At 47.4% G+C, this 19199-nt stretch overlaps 1 protein-coding gene across 1 annotated transcript in view; it reads right to left on the bottom strand.

Annotated features, from left to right (window-relative positions):
* Window positions 1–187: 187 nt before the first annotated feature.
* Window positions 188–19199, bottom strand: part of LOC144770926 (uncharacterized) — a 66693-nt gene continuing 47681 nt past the window's right edge. Inside the window, exons 3-4 of the mRNA XM_078655747.1 lie at window positions 7423–7560; window positions 188–1969 (exon numbers count right to left, since the gene is read on the bottom strand). Coding sequence (XP_078511873.1) covers window positions 864–1969; window positions 7423–7560 — 1244 coding nt within the window. The 3' untranslated portion in view covers window positions 188–863. The remainder of the gene's footprint in view (window positions 1970–7422; window positions 7561–19199) is intronic.

Here is a 19199-nt window from a genome sequence, read left to right as displayed (position 1 = left end):
AAACATTCTGAAACTCATTCTAAAGTATTGCATTTGCAGATAGGACTGTTACCAAAAGGGTACGTTGAAGGAAAATCAATAAAACAAGATGAATGAGTTTACATTGTATTCTACTTGTCTCCATCTTTACAAAAGAACTCCACAACTATACAATAATTCGGCATCAATGTTGCCTTTAACTAACGAGTTTCCTTGACCTCTTTTAATTATAATGTAATTCATAGTCGGCATGTTTTATGAACTAAAAATATTTTGAAAGGTTTACATGTTTTTCAAAATGATTATACAGAAAATTGAGCTTCTGTGGTTTACCAACATAGACAAGACAATAAGTGATAAGCAAAACAATTATTTTCATAAACATATTTATCATGCTAAGTGTTGAGCTATATGAAGGCCTTCAAGTCCCATACAGGACAGTTTTAAAATAGGAACCATTACATAATCATGAGGATACTAAAACAATCAGAAGTTAAAAGCAAATATTCTGAATAAAAATGCATATTGCTTCCATACTTGCATTTGGCTGTCTTGCTTTACAAATGTTTCTATTAGCGCCTGACTGCAGTGTATTTAATCTCTCATACTAATAGCAGTGTCTTAAAAGATAATGAATACACTAGCACTCATTTGAATTAATCTACATTAAATACCATTACTAGGAATATTGTATAAGAATTATTGAATTAAAGGCACGCAGACTTTCTTACCAATTGAAACATTTTGAAAACTATGTTGATTTGGTTTTTTTAAGTTTTTCAAGTTATTTGAAGATAGTGGTTTTTGTTAGGTACTAGGACGGCGTCTTGATCTACATCTTTTCATTTGGCTCCAGGGCATGCTGGAGCACCACATTCCATCCTTCAGTTAGTTTGTTCATTGCAATGTGTTCGCAGATGTTGTTTTAAAGAATGGCTATAGCGAAAGCATATCTCACATTTAGAGCATTTATATGGGTTTTCTCCTGTATGTATGCGGAGGTGTACTAAAAGACTTCCCTTATGAAAGAATCTTTTCCCGCACTCAGAACACGGATGCGGCTTCTCTCCCAAGTGTGCTTTTTGGTGAGTGAAAAGCGATGATCTTGTACTCAAAAATTTCATACATTTAGTACACTGAAAAGGTGTCTCTTTTAACATTCCTGTGGAACGAACGGTGTTTTTATATTCGGTATGTTCTCTCTGATGTTTGTTTAAAGCTTCCCTCCGACTAAAAAACTGCTTGCACTCATTACATTGATATGGTTTCTCTTTTGTATGTACTTTCTCATGTTTGTGAAGGTTGCCGTTTCGACTGAAGCTTTTTCCACATTCAGTACACTGATATGGTCTCTCTCCAGTATGTGCTCTCTGATGAACAAGGAGATCTCTTTTAGTCCTAAATGCTTTATCACACTCTGTACACTGATGAGGTTTTTCTCCTGTGTGTATTCTTTTGTGTTCTGTTAAAGTTTCTTTGCGACTGAACCTTTTCGCACACACTGTACATTTGTGAGGCTTTTCTAACGTATGTGTTCTCTGATGCCTCCGAAGTCCATAATTAAAAATGAAGCTCTGTTCACATTCCGTGCATGGATATGGTTTCCTTAACAGATGTGCTTGTAGATGTTGGCTCAAATGCCTTTTTTCCTTGAAGCCTTTATTACACTTGGTGCATGAATACAACTTGGAGTTTTGCAGTGACAGTAATTCACCCAACGGAGCGGACGTACAGTCATATTTATCATATGTTTTTAGTTTGGGTGTCACCTGTTGTAAAGTGGAAAGTGCTGATTTACTGACAGTATTTCCACAATTAGCACTCTGCTTTATGTTCTTTTGGTGATTTTTAGTCTTTAATTTCATTCTCTTATTGGAACTTTGTAGGGTTTTCAGTTTGCTGTTTCCAGATGAACCTTTGAATAGGGTCTTTCTGTTACTGCATGTGGTAGCATAAAGACTTCTGTTTTCTCTGCTCTCAGTTACACTACCTATTGGATAAACAAGATGCTAGCGATTAGCTTTCTATAACAAACCAAGTGATGCCTCTGCCATTGATACACATCAACATTATTTTACATGCTGGCTATGGAAACCTTGCTTTCATTATTAACTCAATTTCATTAAATTGAACATCCAAACTAATACATTATTCTTTTTTAAACTCAACAATCCTCAACATGGAGAGAATTTTATTTTTTGTCACTTCATCGTATCAAATGTACATTGCGGCACACCATAAAACAACCATGGTGACAACTCTTTTTACTGTGAACCAGGAAAGTAAATCGCTTTCTGCATGCAAGTACTCAATTACAGATATGAAAGTTAGAAATTATAATATAAAAATAAATAAAACACATAAATCAAACCACGGGAGGATTCACTATGATAATCTGGAAATAAATGTGGTATGGGTGGACAGGTACATCTGGAATCCGCCAAGATCTAAATCAGCCCTTACTCTGGAGCCGCAGCTGCTACAGCTATCAGAGGGCTCCCCCTGATCTTACCTACCATTCAGATTGTGCAGGGCCTACGGTGAGGGCAGTGGGATGGTCAAGTGGATGGGCAGAGGGGCCCCCTGATCGCGCGTAGTCTCGCGGGCAATGCTTAGGCCACTGACACAGGGTTCTATGGGAGTGGGCGGAACACGGTGTGAGCAACACACATAGTGCTGGAGAAGCGGCATGTCTGAGGGGAGGTGGGAGGGAGGGGAGGGTAGAGAGGGGTGGAGTTTGCGTATGTTTGGGGGGAGAGGGGGAGGTAGGGAGTTGGATGTTCGGCTACCTGACTTATTGCATTATAAGAAGTCTATAAATATCAAGCTCGAGTGCTAAGCAGCAGAGGTCCTGAGGAACTATGTTACTAGGTGATGACGGTGTGACGTATATTACCGGTACGACTGGGCACTGCACGCTGAGTTTGCAGGGAATGCAACTGACTTGCAGAAGGGTGAAGCAATGTATTATTAGAGCTGCATTGACACTTAAGACATGAAGTGCGCAGTTGACGACACGCCATGATACTTTGAAAAAGATGTTCTTACTATATGAAACCTCAATAAAATCTGTAAAAAAAAAAAAAAAAATCAGAGGCGTGGTGTAATATTAATACTCTGGAAAAGAAGCTGTAGTTAGTCACTGGGTAACCAAATGTCATGGAATGCATACACTACATGGACACCAACGTAGTAGGGCTTAGGTGCAAACAAAAAAGTTAATGCCTCACAATAGTGGAATTATTTGTCCACCGAAGACCGAGAATGGTGCCACCCTAGCGATATAAAGCAGATACCACAGGGTCACTGTCTGCTTTGTCACAACATGGCGGACAACAAAGGTGTTGACAATGCCAACGGAGTTTAGAACGAACCATTAATAATATTGCCTATTAGGTTGCAATCACTACATTTCAGCCGAGCCTCGTCCTCTGGTTATAGCCATTATGCATCGAGCGGAGCATTCTATATGACCTGCGGCCAGAAGAGCTGCTCTATGAAGTAATATACAAATGGTTATGGTAACGAAATAATAAAAGGGATAAAAGACTAACCACAGAAGCCAGCTTGCAGCACTCGATGTAAGTGCAAGCACCACAGTAGGTCTGCTTTTAGACCACCGGCATATCAAGTCAGAAAGGGAGTCAAGAACTGAAGCAGGGGCCATCAAGCTCTTTATTAGAGCCACTTGGACCAAACCATTAACCAATGCCAGCATTTTGATGGTTGAACAAATGTGAAAAGAATTGTGCAGGATTACTGTTAAAGGGGTGAAAACAGAGAGCTACCAGGAGAAGACTATGACTATTTTGAGGTGCGGAGTAATGAGTGTGCGGGTGAGGGGGGCCTAGGTTGAGCGTTAGTCTATTCCCTGAGTTCTGAATGGTCTCGTTAGAGGAGCAGTGATTTCAACATAGTGTTGCAGTAATCCAACTCGCTGGCGATGAGGGCTTGGGTGACAGTTCTTGGGAGCCATTTGAAAGTCTTATTGAGCATCTTCAGTGTACAGGAGCAGGAGGCGTAGACTGAATTTGCTTGATCCTGGCGAGCTTGTTGTCCATTACTATTCCGAGGTTCTTTCGTGGGTTGGAGTGCGGGGCCAAGATCACAGGACACCAGATGGAGTCCCAGAAGGAGGTGTCTGTGCCCAAGATTACTCCTTCTGTTTTCCCTGTGCTTAGCTTGAGGCCATTTTCATCCATCTGGCAACTTGTGTCATGCAGCTGGAGATGTTGGTCCAGCTGTTCGGCGTCTTGTCAGAAAGGAGAAGATGAGCCGTGTGTCATTTCCACAGGTTATGACTGACTGTGAGGACACAGATTATACTGGCAGGAGGGGCCATGTAGCAGTTGAAAGGACAGGCTGAGCAAAGAGCTCTTTGAAACTCAGCAGTGAAGTTTGGCAGCAGCCGAGGAAAGGAAGCTAAGCTGACCTTCTTGTCAGAAAGGAGCGAATCGTAGGACCATGTTGGTTTTGTGCAATCTTTAGACGCATTTGGGGTGGGAGACCGTCGAAAGTAGCAGATAGATCCAGTCAGTCAAGGGCAGTGGTATCTCCTCTATCCATAATCAGTTGGATGTCTTATGTAGTGGCGATGAGGGTAGTTCTGTGCTGTGGAGAAGCCTGAATCCAGATTTAGTCGTGCTGAGGATGTGGTTGTCATTCAGGTGGGTGGCTAGAAGCTTGTATATACTATTTTCAAAGACTTTCTTCATACGGGGTAGCAGGAAGATGGGTCTATAGCTGGCAAACATTTTTTGATTAGCCAAGGGGTTTATTGAGGCAGCGGAGGGTACTGTGGAGTCTGTCCAGCCGTCTGTGAAGGTTGCCACATTGATTGATTTGTTCAGGACCAGGGAGAGGCCTGCATTTATGGGGTCCAGTCCTTGGGTAAAGATGCGGTGGAGCAGGGGTCAGAGGGTGCTCCTGGTTATATGGACTGGTGGTGATGGTGAGCCAGGTGGTCAGGGTGGCCCTCTGGGTGTTGATCGTGAGGGGCAGGAGGGCTGCAAAGGTGGATAGTTCCGGTTGGGGCCTGGTTGCTTGTGATCTTGTTTCTGAAGGAGAGGGAGACCTGGGAGCAGAGGTCATGGAAGGGGTGACTATAATTGATCTTGTTGCTGGAGAGGTGACATTTCTTTATGACTAAAGTTTTCCTTGGCTCTATTGGTGCTGCTTACGATGTGGTTGGTGATGGTGGTGTGTTTGGTAGCTTTGATAAGCTAGTGGTACCATCGGAGGATGGATCAGTGGGCGATTTTGTTGGTGTCATCCTGGCTTTGTCTCATTCTGCATTCTAGATCCTTGCAGTCGTGTTTGGTAAGTCTGAGCTCTTCCACATACTAGCTCGCTTGTGGTCTGGTTCTTGAGGCTTTGGTAGATTGGAAAGGAGCAAGGGTGTTAGCACAGGAGGTGATCCAGGCACTGAAGATGGGGGGGGAATCTGGAGAGGTTGTGGTAAGCTTGCGGTTGGTGTTGTGGGCCAGGATTCTTCTGAGATTTGGTTCCAGTCCCGTCAGGAGGATTTGGAAGTTGTATTTCTGCAATGGCATAGGATGGGTATGCTAAAGTGGACGAGGGTGTGGTTGGACAAGGTGACCAGTGTGGGCTTGTCTGCTGCAAAGTTGCTAGTGAAGATGGGATCCAGTAGTGGTCGGCTGGGTGTGTGGAACTTTCATATTTCCACTCGCTGGGTGAGTACAAGGTTCGACAGCTCCACTAGGAGGCTGGTTGAGCAGGGATTGGTGTCGTACTCCAGGTGGTAGTTGAAGTCACCGGGGAAGATGTAGGTGCTGGAGTATAGTATTCAGTGGGGGAGTGGTACAAAGCCTGCAATTATGTTGCCAAAGTTAGCGTGTCGTCCTGGTGGGTGGTAGATGAAGGTGCCAGTCAGAGTGTCTTTGGCAGGGATGAGAATCTTGAAAGTTCGGTATTCCATGCTGCTGATTGTGTTTTCCAAGGAGGTAGAGTATTGGATGGATTCCTTGAAGATAATGGCGAATCCTCCCCTGGATTTGTTCTTTCTGTTTTGTGATCTTATATCAGGGTGGGAATGTTGTGGTGATCAAAGCAAACACAAGGAGAAGATGGACAGAGCGCTGACATTTTTCAGACACTCACCCCAGTCACAGATCTGGGTTGAATCCATCATCGTTCTTTAGCTTTCTCAGACACCTTCTAATGGCATGGGCAGAGCCTGGCCCCTGGTGAACAGGCAAATAGCGTGACGCTACCACCCTTATCTGGGCAGCACTGCCTTCCTAAGGCAACACCAGACACTGGAAACCTTGGTAGTGCAGGTACCCAAGAGTAAGGTCAACCCAATGCTTCCCCTACCACTGGACCGAGAATCCAAGTGCATTGAAACGCTTGGAAGGTGCATGTTCCCCTCAACCAGCTTGGCCTTCTGATTCGACAATGCCAGCTGCCTACTGGGTCACCATACACATGCTCTTTGGGACTCTTTCGCTCTGGTTCAGCCAGCTGTGCCAGAGGACTTAATCCCCACACTAATTGCAAGCCATTCAGGATGGCCACAATGCAGCAACATTTAGGACTCATTGTGAGCCGGATATTAAAGAATGCCCTGGTCGGGAATGAAGGCCACTCTAGGTGTCATCATCAGAAAAAGGAACTGGCTGTGCCAGAAGTAAAAGGCCTCAACCCCCACCATTGGGCTGAGTAGCCCCTATGTGCCACATGGCATGAAAGTATCAGGTTTTTCAGCATTGAAGGGTTTGTTTATACATGTTCTATGTAAGTGAATGAACCCGATACTTAAAATAATGCTTCATAGTAACCAGGTGTGGTGATGGGAACAGTGTCCAGGCAGAGACAGAGCATGGAAGTAAAGGGGGTTCTAGTCTTCACTTTGAGACAAAAGGACATTCTTTGCAAGAGGCTCAACCTCTGCAGCTTCCAACCAGCCCGCGCTCAGCAAACATGTGGGGGCGTACAGTAAACCCTGTTACCCCCCCCTCCATGCCTCAGAGGGAAAAATAATTACAGAACCAATGGCCTCACAATGGGAAAATGGAATGGAGCTCTCCTCCTTTTCTGCCCTTGATGTGTGTATAAATAGCATGATACACCAAGCGGTGCAAAGACAGATCAATCTATAGGTTTCTAGAGAAACTGCAAAATTACTATATTACATACAAAAAGTGATTCCAGAGGCGTAAAAATGCAAAGAAGTGGCGTTTCTAAATCACTACCCAGTAGACCAGTGCAATTGCTCTGCAAGGAGAAAACCCACTGATGAGTGCTCTTTATCCTTCTGATGCCCTGAAAATCCAGCTGCCAGTCCATAGGAAAGGGGCATAAAAAACACCATACAGCAAGTGGTACGGGCATTGACCAAAACGGGAAAGTTTAAATCATGCATATATGTTTTATCAGAATAATACTGCTTCACTTAAATCACATAAAAGTAATCACACGTACCAAGGTCCACAATGACCAGCCTTCCAATGACACGGTCACGGTTCTGCCCGGGGAACACAGTGCTGGGGTGTCGGAGCTGGATGCATTTGACAGCGGCCCCTGGAGCATGGTCCTCTTCTGTTGGAAGATATTGTAACTCTGCAATGGAAAGAAACAATGCAAGTAGAGTTATTACTTCATTTTATGATTTGGTGTTTTTGGCAGAGCAGCTAAAGTACTTTTGCTGAGCTGGAACCTGTACAACCTTTTCTGTAGATTCTTGGGCAGTTAATGGCCACAGGACAATGCTTGCAGAGAGGAACACTTGACTCTCAAGGGGTAGTGCAGATGAGCAGCAAAGAATTACTACAGTAGGTGGTATGTGTAGAAACACAAATACAGCATGGCATGATAATAACTTTCATTAGAACCAATGGCACTTCTTGGAAAATAACTAGATCTTTATTTACAACTAGTGCTAGAGGCACAAAACAGAAATATTACCCGAGCCAATTTTAGAGTTTATGGGCTCGGGATTAGATTTATACAGAATAAGGTCTCCTATGGCCATGGGCGAAAAGCTTGGGTTATCTCAAGTCCTGAGAATGGTTGATATTGGCCAGAAATTCATAAAAGATGGGGCCCTAATGTAGGAGAGTGGGGTCTGCAATCCTATGGTCACCCCAGATTTTTGCTTTTTTGCTTCACTGGTTTACGATTTTCCCTGGCTGTGGGCCTGCTAATCAGACCCACAGCCTAGCTGTTCTCTCTCTAAATCGACAACCATGTACCTTAGGTGCATGTACCAATTGGTACTGGGCCACCTTATCAGTCCCTGTACAGTATACCTTAGGTATCCAGGGCATAAGTGTACCCAGGGCCTACCAGGGGCTGAAGCATGTATTATGCCACCTCTGGCTGGCCACCTAAAACTGACACAACTGGCTGCACGACAGCTGGAGCAAGGTGGTGTAAACACCCTTTGCTGTAGATATAGTATACCTATATCTAACCCTAAAATGGACACATATATTCCTATCAGTCACTCCTATGGAAGGCCTTATCAATCCTGAAGGCAGAGTGCTTGGAATTATGTGAGATGGTGCTCTGGCTCTTTGCAGCTTGCGGAAACAAGTCCTAATAGCAGTTCCATGATAACACTATACCATATACTCTTAAATGCATTATAATCCTCGCGGTTAAATGCCAACTCTGGTATAACATTATCAAAACATGTCGAGTAAGGTGTCATACGATTTGGAATACTACCCCCTCGCCAATTCTGGCGACGGGGGTAGCATTCCACCCTTCTAGAGGGACACGACATGTATGTGACTGAGAACCCCGGTTAAAGTTAACTCGAGCCTTGGCATCACAAAATGGATGCTGCCACCACAGACATAAGTCTGACCTCGTGCTGCTGGGAGTCCTTCCAGCGAGGGAGGCTTGGACAAAGGGTTTCCTGCCTTGGGAGGTGCTAGCACCACCCCAGACAGGATTTTGTGTATTGGGTAGGGTAGGCTTGAAAGGAAGGAGACATGCCCGGGGCACACAAGGTGTCCTGTGCATACACCGGTTCCAACCAGTTGCTGGGGCACTCCAGCCCCAGCTCTGGCGGGAAGCCGGACAAAGGATTGGGGATGTAGCCACCCCCCTTCCTGGTCCCACCCAGGGGAGTGACCTAGTCAGTAGTGCAGCCCCCTTTAGCAGGATATAGGTAGGAGCTGGTCCCATTCCAAATCAGATTATCCTGAACTATTCAACAAGAAGAAACTTTGGCCCTTCGACGTTCTGCTCCACAGAAGACTGAAGAATCTCCCTTGTGGGCAAGGAGTGTCCACCCTGCACAAGCAGGCACCACCAAGCGTCCAGCGGCTTCCCTTTGTCGTCTTCCTTCAAGGATCCAGACCTCAGAGCCCGACGAGACCCGGATTCCCAGACCTCTCCGACCTCAACCCACATCTGCAGCAAAGCTGTGACCCGTGGGTGCGACGAGACATGTGGGACCGGCCATCTTGGAAGAAATGCACTTCGCTTCCAGCACGACTCCCGAGGTAAACTCAACCAAGTGCTTTGGGGACTGAGAAGCCCCAGCCCCGAGCAGCCCCTGCACCGAAGACCAGTCCTCCAGCATCCACGAGATCTGCGTGGGGCCCTTCTGCTTGGTTCCTGCTCGACGCGTTGTCTGGTCACTTGCCGGCTGGCTAGTGGCCTCCTAGACGACGAACCTTTGAATTTTCACTGCTGGTCTGGTTGCTCCAGACTGGCCCTTGCTCCCTTCCAAAAGAGGGGCACCCCGGACTTTCCTAGTCCGCACCAGACGCTTTTCCTCCTCACCGCGTGGGTTGCCTTTGCCAAGGCCTGTTGACGCAGATTCCGGATCCAACACCGCCGACAGCAAGAGCCTGCGTGGGACAGCTCGTGCCTCCATCCTGGTCGTCGAAGACACCTCCTGGTCCACGTGGCTGCAGAGTCAAGCGTCCACTCTTCACCTGAACACGACGACGACACCTGGTTCCTTGCTGGTTCCACTCCAGTCACTGGCTAGTGACTGTGAACATTGTCTCCTCTGCTTTCAGGTCTCCTTCTTCAACAATCCACCCTTGCATTGCACCGGACATCTTCCTCCTGGTCGCCTGCAGCATCTTTTCTTTCAGGCTCCATTGACTTCAACGCGAGAACCCGACGCACTTTGAACCCTATGCACCCGCGGCCCGTGGGTGAGGTAACGAGAGCATTTCGGTGCTCAAGGGTAGTTTAACTGTCCTAGTGTCCAGTTCCACAGTCGTTGTTGTCCTATCTAGTCAGGATTGTCCGTACTCACCTTTAACTTGAACTGTACTGGCCATAGCCGTTGTTACGCATCTCGCGTGAGTTCACACTCTGCACATGCGTTCCGTGGGTCTCCTATTACTTACCTGAAGTTAGGGTAGCGTGGTCCCACCGATCCTACAGCCTCTGGACAGCTCCATTCCTTCTATTGACTTTCACATTCCACTTACTTAGTATATGGTTTGTCATGCGCCTAGGGCACCATTGTGATTTCGTGCAACTTAACGTATTTTTCCTAAGAGATTGCCATGTGCTTAGCCCTCTGACCTCATAAAGAGTTCAGAGGTGTTGTTATTAATAAATATACTGTTTATTTTCATAACAACCTGTGTGGTGTCCTTTCATCTGGTATTCAAGGGGTTATATTGTGGTAAAACAGCTGGCTTCACATGCCAAAAGAGTTTAGCTTAAGACTGCTTTGTCCAGGCTACCATTAGGATAGCTGGTCTATAAGGTTGACTTACAACCTATCACCATAAGGGTTGTTTGGACTGATACAAGGTGATCACTAGAACTAGTGAGCATCATATATCAGGCCAACTTCTCACAATGGTGTGCAGCGGTTGGGATTTGAGCTTGCTGTTGTTTTTACCACGTATAATCTTGAAATATCATTTGAAAGATCACATAAGGTACTCTAGGTACATATAACAAGCTTAGAAATACTCTGAGTTCTACTGAACCAGGTGTTGTAGTAGAAAGGGCCTAGCACACCCTGACTACAACTCTTAACAAGGGATCAGTAGGAAAACCCATAGTGTAGGTAAGTGCATCACTTGCACCACACTAGAAGCATGTCTACCCATGGAGAGTCTTCAGAGACTCCCCTAGTGGTTAGTGACCCTCCACAGGTCATCTCAAGATATGCAGCTCTCAGTTTCCAGGAGATGAGACAATTGCGTACCTCCAGGAAATTGAAACATGGTTCTAACCCTACCACTCCCTTTCTGTTAGGTCTCTTAGAGACATAGGCTTCTCATACAGATGGGAGCATGCCAGCCTTAGAGGGTACCTTTGGTGATCCTGACCTCCATGACACAGTAGATGTAGAAGAGGAGGAGGAAGAAGAAGAAGAAGAGGAAGTCTCTGGGGATGAGGCAGACAAAGGTCCTGAGCTAGTCAGCAGACTTACTAGGGCCAACTTAGACCTACATAGGGAAGGATCTGGGGGACCCCCAGCACTGACCCTCAGCAGGCCTAACTTTGGAGTTAGAAGAGACAGGTCTCATTCTATGGACTCCAATAGATCTGTGCACTCTCATGCCTCTTCTCAGGATGACTTCTCCCCAGAGGAGAATGACTTCCCCTCAGAGGAGAGAACATGAAGCAAGGATGAAACAGGCTAATCTGAGGATCCAGAAGGAAGAACTTGCCCTTGCCAAGGAGAAGCTTGCCTTTGCTAGAGAGCAACAGTTGAGTGGGGTAGTCCCCACTGGTGGCAGCAATATCCCTAAGGATAAAGACAGGAGTTTTGATAATAGACACCTGAGCAAAATAGTGCCCCCCCCCCCCCCATAAGACAGGGGAGGACACCCACAAGTGGATGACTGCTTTGGAGAGGGCCTGCAAAGTACAGCAGGTACCCCAGAGTCAGTGGGCAGCTATATTGTGGCTCTCCTTTGAAGGTAAAGGTAGAGACAAGCTCCTCACTGTTAGAGATGAGGATGCTAATGATTACCAAGTCTTGAAACTTGCACTGATTGATGGGTTTGGCTTAACCACTGAACAATACAGGTTAATGTTCAGGGATACCCAGAAAATTCAGGCTCAAGATTGGACTGACTTTGTTGATTGTGCCACTAAGGCTCTGGAGGGCTGGTTACTGGGAAGTAAAGTTACTGATTACACAGGATTGTATAATCTAATTATGAGAGAGCAAATCTTAAATAATTATCAGAACCAGCTGTTGCATCAGCACTTGATTGACTCAGATCTGACCTCTCCCCAAGAATTGGGAAAGAAGGCAGACAGATGGGTCAGGACAAGGGTCAAGCAGCAGAACCAGGGTGGTGGCCAGAAGAAAGCAGACCAGAAGGGTAATGAGAATAAGCAAAATGACCAGAAGTCTTCAAAAGGGCCCCAAAAACCTAAGGAGGGTGGGTCCCAGAATTCCCAAAAGAAGAAGAATGATGGTCCTAAGAAACCATGGTGCCAATACTGTAAAAGTAAGACTTACTGGTTTAGTGATTGCACCAAGAAAGGCCAAACTCCTACCACTACTGTCCCTAAGACACCTGCACCCCCTAGTACAGTTAGTAGTGGTAGTGTACCTCCCAAGGCTATAGTTGGGTTAACCCTGGGAACTGAGGTGGGTTCTGACTTAGTTAGAATACCAACTCAGGCAGTTCTTGTTTGTACTGGGGACATGGATATGACCACTACTATAAGTCCCAGTACTCTGGGCAAATACAGACAAACGCCTTTAATCAATGGAAAGATGGCTCAGGCCTACAGGGACACATGTGCCAGTGTTACTGTGGTGACACCAACATTTGTGGACCCTGGCCAGATCATGCTAGGTTCGGACTACCTAGTGACCAAGGCTAGCAATGTCACTACCAATCACAGTATGGCAATTGTTAACTTCTCCTGGGGAGGGGTAACTGGCCTCAAAAGGGTTGTAGTTAGTTCAGACCTCCCAGTAGATTGTCTTTTGGGCAATGATTTGGAATCCTCACTGTGGTCAGATGTGGAGCACAGGACTCATGTAGAAATGCTAGGTCTCTCCTCACATGTGTTTGCTGTGACTAGGTCACAGGCCAAGAAATGCCCAGCTGAACTAGTGCTGGATCCTGGAAGAATGGACCAGACACTACCCAAGAGAAAGAGCAGTAGGGGTAAGGTTGACCCTTCCCCCCTGCCTCAGGTTGAGGACCAGCTCTCTCAGGAGACTGACCCCAAGACCCCAGAAGGAACTGTCCTAGAAGAGCTTGAACCTGAACAGGTTTAGTTTCTTGGGACAGGGGGACCTTCCAGGGCAGACTTGAGGCAGGCACAGTTAGACTGTTCCTCTCTTGAACCCCTCAGACAGCAGGCTGCTGCTGAGGCTACAGGGAATGCTACAGGTGCCCATAAGGTATATTGGGACGATGGACTCCTATACTCTGAGGCAAGAGAACCCAAGCCTGGTGCTACCAGGAGGCTGGTCATCCCCTTGTCTCTTAGAGGTTTCCTTCTCACCTTAGCCCATGAAATTCCCCTTGCAGGTCACTTAGGCCAGAACAAGACTTGAGACAGGCTTGCCCCACACTTTCACTGGCCCCATATGTCTGAGGACACTAAAGAGTTTTGTCTCTCATGTGTCACCTGCCAAGCCAGTGGCAAATCAGGTGGCACAACAAAGGCCCCCCTTATACCACTACCTGTGGTGGGGGTTCCCTTTGAAAGCGTGGGGATTGACATTGTTGGACCAATGGACCCCCCCCAACAGCATCTGGGCACAGATTTATACTGGTGGTAGTGGATCATGCCATGCCACCAGGTATCCAGAAGCTATTCCCCTTAGGACCACTACAGCTCCTGTTGTGGCTAGAGCCCTGGTTGGAGTTTGCTCCAGAGTGGGGTTCCCTAAGGAGGTCGTCTCTGACAGAGGTGCAAACTTCATGTCAGGATATTTGACTGCTATGTGGAAGGAGTGTGGTGTAAATTACAAATTCACCACACCCTATCACCCACAGTGCAATGGGCTTGTTGAAAGATTCAACAATACCCTCAAAGGGATGATAAAAGGGTTACCTGAAAAGCTTAGGCGAAGATGGGACATCCTTTTACCCTGCCTTCTGTTTGCTTACAGAGAGGTCCCACAGAAGGGGGTTGGTTACAGCCCTTTTGAGCTTTTGTTTGGACATCCTGTAAGAGGATCCCTATGTCTTGTGAAGGAAGGATGGGAGTTACCTCTCAAAAAGCCTAAACTTGACATAGTGGACTATGTACTTGGTCTCCGCTCCCGGATGGCAGAGTACATGGAGAAGGCATCTAAAAACCTCGAGGCCAGCTAAGAACTTCAAAAAGCTTGGCATGACCAAAAGGCTGTCCTAACTGTTTACCATGCAGGACAGAAGGTGTGGGTGTTGGAGCCAGTGGCCCCAACAGCTCTCCAAGACAAATGGTCTGGACCCCACATCATCATTGAGCAAAAGGGAGAAGTCACCTACTTGGTGGACATGGGAACTCCCAGGAGCCCTCACAGAGTACTTCATGTGAATAGGTTCAAAGCATTTGTTGACAGGGAGGACATGGGCTTGCTCATGGCCACAGATGAGGGGCAGGAGGAAGAGAGTGACCCTCTCCCAGACCTGCTCACTCAGAACCCTGATGATGGGTCAGTAGATGGTGTAGTCTTTTCTGACAGCCTCTCTGAGCATCAACAAAAGGATTGTAAGCAGGTCCTTCAATCCTTCAGACAAATGTTTTCTCTGACCCCCAGTCAGACAAACTGGTGCACACATGAGGTGGACACTGGAGACAGTCTGCATATAAAGAGTAAAATCTACAGGCAACCTGACCACGTCAGGGACTGCATAAATACTGAAGTACAAAAGATGTTGGAATTGGGAGTCATTGAACCCTCAGAGAGCCCTTGGGCTAGTCCTGTAGTTCTAGTACCAAAGCCTCACACCCAGGATGGTAAGAGAGAGATGAGGTTTTGTGTAGACTACAGGGGTCTCAATGCTGTCACTAAGACAGATGCCCATCCAATACCTAGGGCAGATGAACTGATAGATAAGTTGGCTTCTGCAACTTTCTTAAGTACATTTGACCTAACAGCTGGTTATTGGCAAATCAGGTTAGCTGAGGATGCCAAGGCAGCATTTTCTACCCCAGGAGGTCATTACCAATTTGGTTTGAAAAATGCACCTGCCACTTTCCAAAGGTTGGTGAACCAAGTTCTCACTGGGTTGGATGACTTTTGTGCAGCATATCTATATGATATTGCTGTCTTTAGCTCCACCTGGGAGGATCACCTGATCCACCTGAGGAAAGTTGTGGAGGCCCTGCAGAAGGCAGGCCTCACTATCAAGGCTACTAAGTGCCAGATAGGGCAGAGTTAGGTTGTGTACCTGGGCCACCTTGTGGGTGGAGGCCAGGTTCAACCATTGGAGAGCAAGATACAGGCCATAAAGGACTGGGCTCCTCCAACCACCCAGACACAGGTCAGAGCTCTCTTGGGCCTGTCTGGTTACTATAGGAAGTTTGTCAAGAATTATGGGTCCATTGTGACACCACTTAATGACCTGACAAGCAAGAAAATGCCAAAGAAAGTTCAGTGGACAGTTAGCTGTCAGATGCATTTGATGACCTAAAGCAGGCCATGTGTACTGCACCTATTCTCAAGAGTCCTGACTACTCCAAAACCTTCATTGTCCAAACAGATGCATCTGAGTTGGGTGTGGGAGCTGTTCTTTCTCAACTGAATATTGATGGTCATGACCAGCCCATTGCTTTTATAAACAGAAGGCTGACCCCTAGAGAGAAATGTTGGTCAGCTATAGAGAGGGAGGCCTTTGCTGTGGTTTGGGCCCTGAAGAAGTTGAGGCCCTACTTGTTTGGAACTCACTTCAAGATTCAGACCGACCATAAGCCCCTCTTGTGGCTAAATCAGATGAAGGGTGAAAACCCCAAACTACTTAGGTGGTCCATTTCCCTACAGGGGATGGACTTTACAGTGGAGCACAGACCAGGGACTGACCATGGCAATGCAGATGGTCTCTCCAGGTATTTCCACTTAGAACAGGAAGACTCACCTGGTCAAGGTTAGTTTAATGTCCCTAAGTTTGGGGGGGGGGGGTTATGTAGGAGAGTGGGGTCTGCAATCCTATGGTCACCCCAGATTTTTGCTTTTTGCTTCACTGGTTTACGACTTTCCCTGGCTGTGGGCCTGCTAATCAGACCCACAGCCTAGCTGTTCTCTCTCTAAATTGACAACCATGTACCTTAGGTGCATTTACCAATTGGTACTGGGCCACCTTATCAGTCCCTGTACAGTATACCTTAGGTATCCAGGGCATAAGTGTACCCAGGGCCTACCAGGGGCTGAAGCATGTATTATGCCACCCCTGGCTGGCCACCTAAAACGGACACAACTGGCTGCATGACAGCTGGGGCAAGGTGGTGTAAACACCCTTTGCTGTAGATATAGTATACCTATATCTAACCCTAAAATGGACACATATATTCCTATCAGTCACTCCTATGGAAGGCCTCATCAATCCTGAAGGCAGAGTGCTTGGAATTATGTGAGATGGTGCTCTGGCATGAGCTGAGCCCGTTTGCAGCTTACGGAAACAAGTCCTAATAGCAGTTCCATGATAACGCTATACCATATACTCTTAAATGCATTATAATCCTCGCGGTTAAATGCCAACTCTGGTATAACATTATCAAAACATGTCGAGTAAGGTGTCATACGATTTGGAATACTACCCCCTCGCCAATTCTGGCGACGGGGGTAGCATTCCACCCTTCTAGAGGGACACGACATGTATGTAACTGAGAACCCCGGTTAAAGTTAACTCGAGCCTTGGCATCACAAAATGGATGCTGCCACCACAGACATAAGTCTGACCTCGTGCTGCTGGGAGTCCTTCCAGCGAGGGAGGCTTGGACAAAGGGTTTCCTGCCTTGGGAGGTGCTAGCACCTCCCCAGACAGGATTTTGTGTATTGGGTAGGGTAGGCTTGAAAGGAATGAGACATGCCCAGGGCACACAAGGTGTCCTGTGCATACACCGGTTCCAACCAGTTGCTGGGGCACTCCAGCCCCAACTCTGGCGGGAAGCCGGACAAAGGATTGGGGGTGTAGCCACCCCCCTTCCTGGTCCCACCCAGGGGAGGGACCTAGTCAGTAGTGCAGCCCCCCTTTAGCAGGATAAAGATAGGAGCTGGTCCCATTTCAAATCAGATTATCCTGAACTATTCAACAAGAAGAAACTCTGGCCCTTCGACGTTCTGCTCCACAGAAGACTGAAGAATCTCCCTTGTGGGCAAGGAGTGTCCACCCTGCACAAGCAGGCACCACCAAGCGTCCAGCGGCTTCCCTTTGTCGTCTTCCTTCAAGGATCCAGACCTCAGAGCCCGACGAGACCCGGATTCCCAGACCTCTCCGACCTCAACCCACATCTGCAGCAAAGCTGAGACCCGTGGGTGCGACGAGACACGTGGGACCGGCCATCTTGGAAGAAACTGCACTTCGCTTTCAGCACGACTCCAGAGGTAAACTCGACCAAGTGCTTTGGGGACTGAGAAGCCCCAGCCCCGAGCAGCCCTTGCACCGAAGACCAGCCCTCCAGCATCCACGAGATCTGCGTGGGGCCCTTCTGCTTGGTTCCTGATGACGCGTTGTCTGGTCACTTGCCGGCTGGCTAGTGGCCTCCTAGACGACAAACCTTTGAATTTTCACTGCTGGTCTGGTTGCTCCAGACTGGCCCTTGCTCCCTTCCAAAAGAGGGGCACCCCGGACTCTCCTAGTCCGCACCAGGCGCTTTTCCTCCTCACCGAGTGGGTTGCCTTTGCCAAGGCCTGTTGACGCAGATTCCGGATCCAACACCGCCGACAGCGAGAGCCTGCGTGGGACAGCTCGTGCCTCCATCCTGGTCGTCGAAGACACCTCCTGGTCCACGTGGCTGCAGAGTCAAGCGTCCACTCTTCACCTGAGCACGACGACGACATCTGGTTCCTTCCTGGTTCCACTCCAGTCATTGGCTAGTGACTGTGAACATTGTCCCCTCTGCTTTCAGGTCTCCTTCAACAATCCACCCTTGAATTGCACCGGACATCTTCCTACTGGTCGCCTGCAGCATCTTTTCTTTCAGGCTCCATTGACTTCAACGCGAGAACCCGACGCACTTTGAACCCTATGCACCCGCGGCCCGTGGGTGAGGTAACGAGAGCATTTCGGTGCTCAAGGGTAGTTTAACTGTCCTAGTGTCCAGTTCCACAGTCGTTGTTGTCCTATCTAGTCAGGATTGTCCGTACTCACCTTTAACTTGAACTGTACTGTCCATAGACGTTGTTACGCATCTCGCGTGTGAGTTCACACTCTGCACACGCGTTCCGTGGGTCTCCTATTACTTACCTGAAGTTAGGGTAGCGTGGTCCCACCGATCCTACAGCCTCTGGACAGCTCCATTCCTTCTATTGACTTTCACATTCCACTTACTTAGTATATGGTTTGTCGTGCACCATTGTGATTTCGTGCAACTTAACGTATTTTTCCTAAGAGATTGCCATGTGCTTAGCCCTCTGACCTCAAAGAGTTCAGAGGTGTTGTTATTAATAAATATACTGTTTATTTTCATAACAACCTGTGTGGTGTCCTTTCATCTGGTATTCAAGGGGTTATATTGTGGTAAACCAGCTGGCTTCACATGCCAAAAGAGTTTAGCCTAAGACTGCTTTGTCCATGCTACCATTAGGATAGCTGGTCTATAAGGTTGACTTACAACCAATCACCATAAGGGTTGTTTGGACTGATATATGATGCTCACTAGTTCTAGTGATCACCTTGTATCAGGCCAACTTCTCACACCTAATACCAACGTTAAACAAGGGGAAATAGCTCAGGTGTACTTGGCAGGCTTGATTGTTGATTGAATGTGGGTTTCTAAAGCGCTAGAATCGACTCCCGAAGGAGTATCTCTGCGCTGTAGACCGCTGGGGAACCCGCCCTGGCTTTCCCTGTGAGATGGTCCCTACTGGGTATCTCCAAGGTGAAACCAGACATCCCCGGCGTATGTGGGGGGCCGTTGTGGAGGTGAGGCAAGCTAATGCCCAGAGTTGCCGAGTGTGATCCCTAGTTAGAGTAGGCACCGAGGCGAGAATTATCGAGTCCGTTGACCCTGGTCCAAGACCCTGCCGCGTCGGGAATTGAACCCTGGTCCCGGGCCGTCCTCTGCTCCCGGGTCTGCCGCCTCTAACCAGTGAGCCACACCACTCCACCACCACTTTGTAGACATTGTTCATATACCCT

The sequence above is a fragment of the Lissotriton helveticus genome, chromosome 7 (genome assembly GCF_964261635.1).
Source record: "Lissotriton helveticus chromosome 7, aLisHel1.1, whole genome shotgun sequence".
NCBI classification, from domain to species: Eukaryota; Metazoa; Chordata; class Amphibia; order Caudata; family Salamandridae; genus Lissotriton; species Lissotriton helveticus.
Note: the sequence above shows the minus strand (reverse complement) of the source record. Positions and strands in the feature narration are given on the sequence as shown.